Consider the following 3,682-nt stretch of genomic DNA (forward strand, 5'->3'; position numbering starts at 1 on the left):
GTACTAACACCACCTTTCCCCTCACCTTGATTGTATACATGCTGAGCAGTGCCTTGAGAATGGTCATCATAAGTGTTTCCATAGCTTGTCGAGTTTCCATAGCCTTGTTGAGCTGAGGTAGGGTGAGCATAACCAGATTGTGGTGGAGGAATAGACCCTTGAATAGCATAGTTTGGTGGGGGTTGTATTGGCCCCTGACTACCATATAATGCACTTGATCCTGGTTGTGAAGCTCCATAGCTAGAAGGTTGTTGGCCATAACTACTTGGTTGTCCATAATTAGTTGGCAACGACCCTTGAGTACCATATCCTTGAGTATTATATCCAGATTGAAGTTGTCCATAACCATCTTGAGAAGAACCACCAGATCCTGTTGAATCCTCTTGAGGGGGATACCCTGGTTGAAAGGAACCCCCTTGCCCATAGGTTGGAGCAGATTCTTGTTGGTTATAGCTCGTGAGTTGATGTTGACCATACCCAACTTGTTGACTTGTTTGGCCATATTGATTAAAACCTGGTTGTTTAGCAGCTTCTTGATTAGGCACTGGCTGGAGATTTTGCTCTTCCGGTTGATTTTTCTTCTCCAGTTTCTGAAGTATGTTGGTTTCCCCTACTTCCTTTTGCTCTTCTATACCCTTTGATTTCTCCAGCTATAATATAGGTATATATATACGATGAAATTTCTTCGAGAATTCACAAATAGTTTGTTGTAAATAGGTGAAAAGAAATCTCCAGAAATTCAATCCAAGGAACTGAGACGATAGATCAAACCCTAATGGTGAGAGTCTCTATAAATAGAAGACCCAAATTTAGACCAAAACAAGCAAACTAAAGAAGCAAAATTTAGTCAAAAAGAAGATGAAAGAGAGAAATTACATTTATTCTCTATTTCTCTTTTCCTTTTTTATTTCTTTTATTCTCGACCTTCAAGCTCTGTCCAACTCGCAGTGACGAAAATACAAACAGCATAAAAACAAACCAACAAATAAATAAATAAATTCAAGGAAAATATTTCCTCTTGGAATTTGGAAGAATAATATCTGTTATTGGGTTAATATTATTACAAAATACCCTTTGGTGTAGTATCACGTAATTACAGCTGATACCCTTCGTATTTTTGTTCTAAATTCTAATACGTGACTCCCCCCCCATTCACACCTTAACATCTGAGTTTGAGCCTCGTCCATTGGCTTTTTTCCTATTCCCGATGCTCCACTTCAAACCCTTGTTGTTCTGATCCACCCAAATTCTTTTACTAGTCCATCAAAACTAGTATTGCTCTCCTCTTTAAGGGCAAAAGTTTGGGAATTATATTCATGTAAAATCTCATTGCCCAACAGGTCATAACTAATATGTATGGGTTTAATGATGCTAGTGATTGTTTTGAACTGATGGTATGATCTTTTCTTACATGACCCATTTCTTCTTATTCAGAATAATTATGGCTCCTAAAAGAAAAAACCAACGAACCATCAGTGCGATGTTTGCATGGAAACCACCCAACGATACCAATGACATAAATCTAAACAATGATTTAAATGAGGATATGGATATGTTTGGGACTGATTTAGAGAGTTTAACTCGAGAGAGTTGTTCCTCTAATATAACTAAAGAAAAGCCTAAGAGAAAATTCCGTGAAGCATGGAGAGATAAATTCCCATGGATAAGATGCATTGTGCAAGGAGACAAAACATTAATGAAATGTGCATGGTGTGAGAAATACGCTAGTCCTGGGCCTTGGGGTCTTGGTTCTGGATGCATTACTTTGCAACTTGATGCAATTTTGACCCATGTCAACTCAAGTGGTCATAAATTATGTGCATCAAAGTGGATATGTGATGTTGAAGGGAAAGCAATGTCCATCCCAAAGCATGTATCACAATTAGATGATATTAACAAAAATAAGGTCATAACAACAATGAAACTCATGTACTTTATTGCAAAAAAAGATTTGTCTATCGCTACATACCAAGAATTATGTGATTTGGCTGTGCTACTAGAGGTGCCTAATATGCCTAAGCAACATGATTATATATCTTATACTAGTAGATATGGGGGATATGAATTTTTGGTTGCCTTCGGGAAATATCTTCTAGAAATTCAAAGCTCAAACCTAATAAATTCCCCATACTACTCTTTGATGCTAGATGAAAGTACTGACAATGGATTAGAGTTGCATCTCATTATGTATGTTACATATTTGCAATGTGGTGGTTGTGGGCCTAAGCAAACTGAATATATGGGTTTGCTGAAAATTCCCAATGGTAAAGGTAGAACTATATATGAACATGTTAAGCATCTATTAGGCGATCGATGCCTCAACATGAACAAGTTGATCGGATTGGCAACTGATGGTGCATCATCAATGATTGGTAGTGAAATTGGAACAGTAACATTAATGAAAAATGATATCCCAAATTTGGTTGGTGTACATTGTATTGCTCATAGAGAAGCATTGGTTATTTCAGATGTATCTAAAGATATCCCTGAGCTCATTCTTGTAGAAAAAATTGCAAATAAGGTATATGCATGGGCTAACAATAGTACCAAAAGGACACATGAAATTTTAGAGCTCTTGGAACAAATGCAATTGGATGCTCATAGACCATTACAAATTCATAATATTCGTTGGTTGTCACGTGGTCAAGTCATGGAAAGACTAGTGAGTATAATGCCTGCAATACTTACTATTTGGAAGAAAGAGAACTTAAACGAGTGGTATAATAAAGCTTGTATCTATAGTGTGCAATTTTGCTTTTGTATGATGGCTGATGTGTTGCATTTGATGAATATCTTGAGCTTGAAACTTCAAAAAGAGAATTTGGATGTAACTTCAATTGGTGCAGAAATTGATATTACAATTTCTAATTTGCGGAGGTCTTTCTTGAGAAATGACACATTTGCGGATGGAACAATGTATTTATCCAAGTTCTTAAGATGTTCTAAAGTTGGGTTTTTGGAAATAGAGGATAAAGATGGCGTTACATATAGACATGAACTATACTTCAAACAAATTCCTATGGATAAAGCAAGTCAAAATGATCCAAATCCCAATATTGCAAAATCTAAGGGAATGAGGCCATTTATAGATGGATCACTTGAAAGTTGTATTAAACTATCTCAAAATTATGTGCAAAATGTTATTGATGGACTAAATGCAAGATTCCTTGACTTAAGCCTCTTCAATGCAGCAAAATTATTCAGCCCATGCCATTATGCAGATGATGATGTGATTAGGGATAGTAAAGCAAAGACATGGTTGGGAATTTTGATTTCTCACTTACAGCCAAATGTTGATGTCAATGCATGTCCTCAAATTTCACATGATGCAAAGGCTTGTGAAATGGAACTCTATAGGTTTGTTGACACTTTACGTTTAAATTGTGAAGGCTATACTATGCATGAAGCTTGGCGTATGTTTTGCAAAATGAAGGATTGGCAAGATAGTTTCCCTCATTTGATGAAATTATGGCAAGCTACTTTGGTTATTCCTTCTAGCACAGTTTCGTGTGAGAGAGGGTTCTCTAAGCAAAATCTCATCAAAGAGATGAAAAGAAATCGATTGAATATAGAGCATTTAGATGATTTAATGCGAGTCTCATTGAATGGGCCACGCATTGAAGAAATACAATGGGATCGTGTACATGAAATTTGGAAAGATGCAAAGGATAGAAGGATATAA

General features: G+C 36.4%; 1 protein-coding gene across 1 annotated transcript; it reads left to right on the plus strand.

Moving 5' to 3' along the window:
• Positions 1–1,441: 1,441 nt before the first annotated feature.
• On the plus strand, positions 1,442–3,682 carry LOC147863062 (uncharacterized). The gene has a single exon (XM_087321763.1). It carries the CDS (start codon positions 1,442–1,444, stop codon positions 3,680–3,682), a length of 2,241 nt encoding a protein of 746 aa, XP_087177889.1.

Source organism: Azolla caroliniana, unplaced genomic scaffold (assembly GCF_043228905.1).
Source record: "Azolla caroliniana isolate FFs.n. ecotype wild unplaced genomic scaffold, voAzoCaro1.0.p SCAF_6, whole genome shotgun sequence".
NCBI lineage: Eukaryota > Viridiplantae > Streptophyta > Polypodiopsida > Salviniales > Salviniaceae > Azolla > Azolla caroliniana.